We start from the raw sequence: 1149 nt of genomic DNA, 5'->3' as shown, positions 1-1149 counted from the left end.
CACATTCACACCTAAACCATGCACATTCACACGTCTCAACCATGCACATTCACAACCTAAACCATGCACATTCACAACCTAAACCATGCACATTCACACGTCTAAACCATGCACTGTCACAACCTAAATCATGCACATTCACAAGTCTAAACCATGCACATTCACACGCCTAAACTATGCACATTCACAATCTAAACCATGCACATTCACAACTTAAACCATGCACATTCACAACCTAAATCATGCACATTCACACGTCTATACCATGCACTATCACAATCTCAACCATGCACATTCACACGCCTAAACCATGCTCATTCACAACCTAAACCATGCATATTCACAACCTAATTCATGCACATTCACACGTCTAAACCATGCACTGTCACAACCTAAACTATGCACATTCACACGCCTAAACCATGCATATTCACAACCTAACCCCCCCCCCCCTAACGCATGTTTTTTTTAGAGCATTACCCGACCAACCTGGTGGTATCGCAGTGTGGGCAATTCCTGGTGCTGGGCTCAAGCGAAGGAACAGACACACTCAGACACACGCAGACACTGCACGCTCTCGCATCCCGCCAGCCGGAACGCGCACCGGCCAGTAGTCAGAAGGTATATGCAAGTTATGATATAGAGAGAGATAATTGGTTATTTGTGTACTTTGATATAGAGACAGATAGTTGTTGTTTGTATACTTTGGTATATATATATATATATATATATGTGAGGGTTTTGAGCATTATCCAATATGTCAATGTGGGGTATATATGCACATGATGCAGTGACGAGGTATCTGGTCATATGGGGAGATGAATGTGTGCGTCTGTAGGCATTTGTAGGGAAAGTCGTCTGTGAATGCATTTGGATGCGATCCATTCCTGTAACCACACGATGTGTGTACAGATGGATAGCTGTGTGTACGTGTTTGTGCGTTTGTGTATAGAGAGTCGTCCAAGGGTCTGTGCGTGCATTGATAGGTGAATGTGTGCATGTATGTGCATTTGTATATAAGAACGTATATGAATGCATTTGCAAACGATCACTTAAGGTAGTCAGAAGGCGTTTGTGCACATTGATAGATATCTGGGGGGGGTTGTGTTTTTGAGCACGGGTGTGGTCAGAAGGTTATTGCGTACACTA

General features: G+C 43.3%; 1 protein-coding gene across 1 annotated transcript; it reads left to right on the top strand.

Annotated features, from left to right (window-relative positions):
• Positions 1-459: 459 nt before the first annotated feature.
• On the top strand, positions 460-621 carry SARC_02786 (hypothetical protein; the record flags this gene model as incomplete). The annotated part of the gene is made up of 1 exon (XM_014303423.1): positions 460-621. A coding segment is annotated over one exon (162 nt), but the record flags the coding sequence as incomplete, so codon positions are not given.
• Between the last annotated feature and the right edge of the window lie 528 nt (positions 622-1149).

The sequence above is a fragment of the Sphaeroforma arctica genome, assembly GCF_001186125.1.
Source record: "Sphaeroforma arctica JP610 unplaced genomic scaffold supercont1.130, whole genome shotgun sequence".
Lineage (NCBI taxonomy): Eukaryota > Ichthyosporea > Ichthyophonida > Sphaeroforma > Sphaeroforma arctica.
Note: the sequence above shows the minus strand (reverse complement) of the source record. Positions and strands in the feature narration are given on the sequence as shown.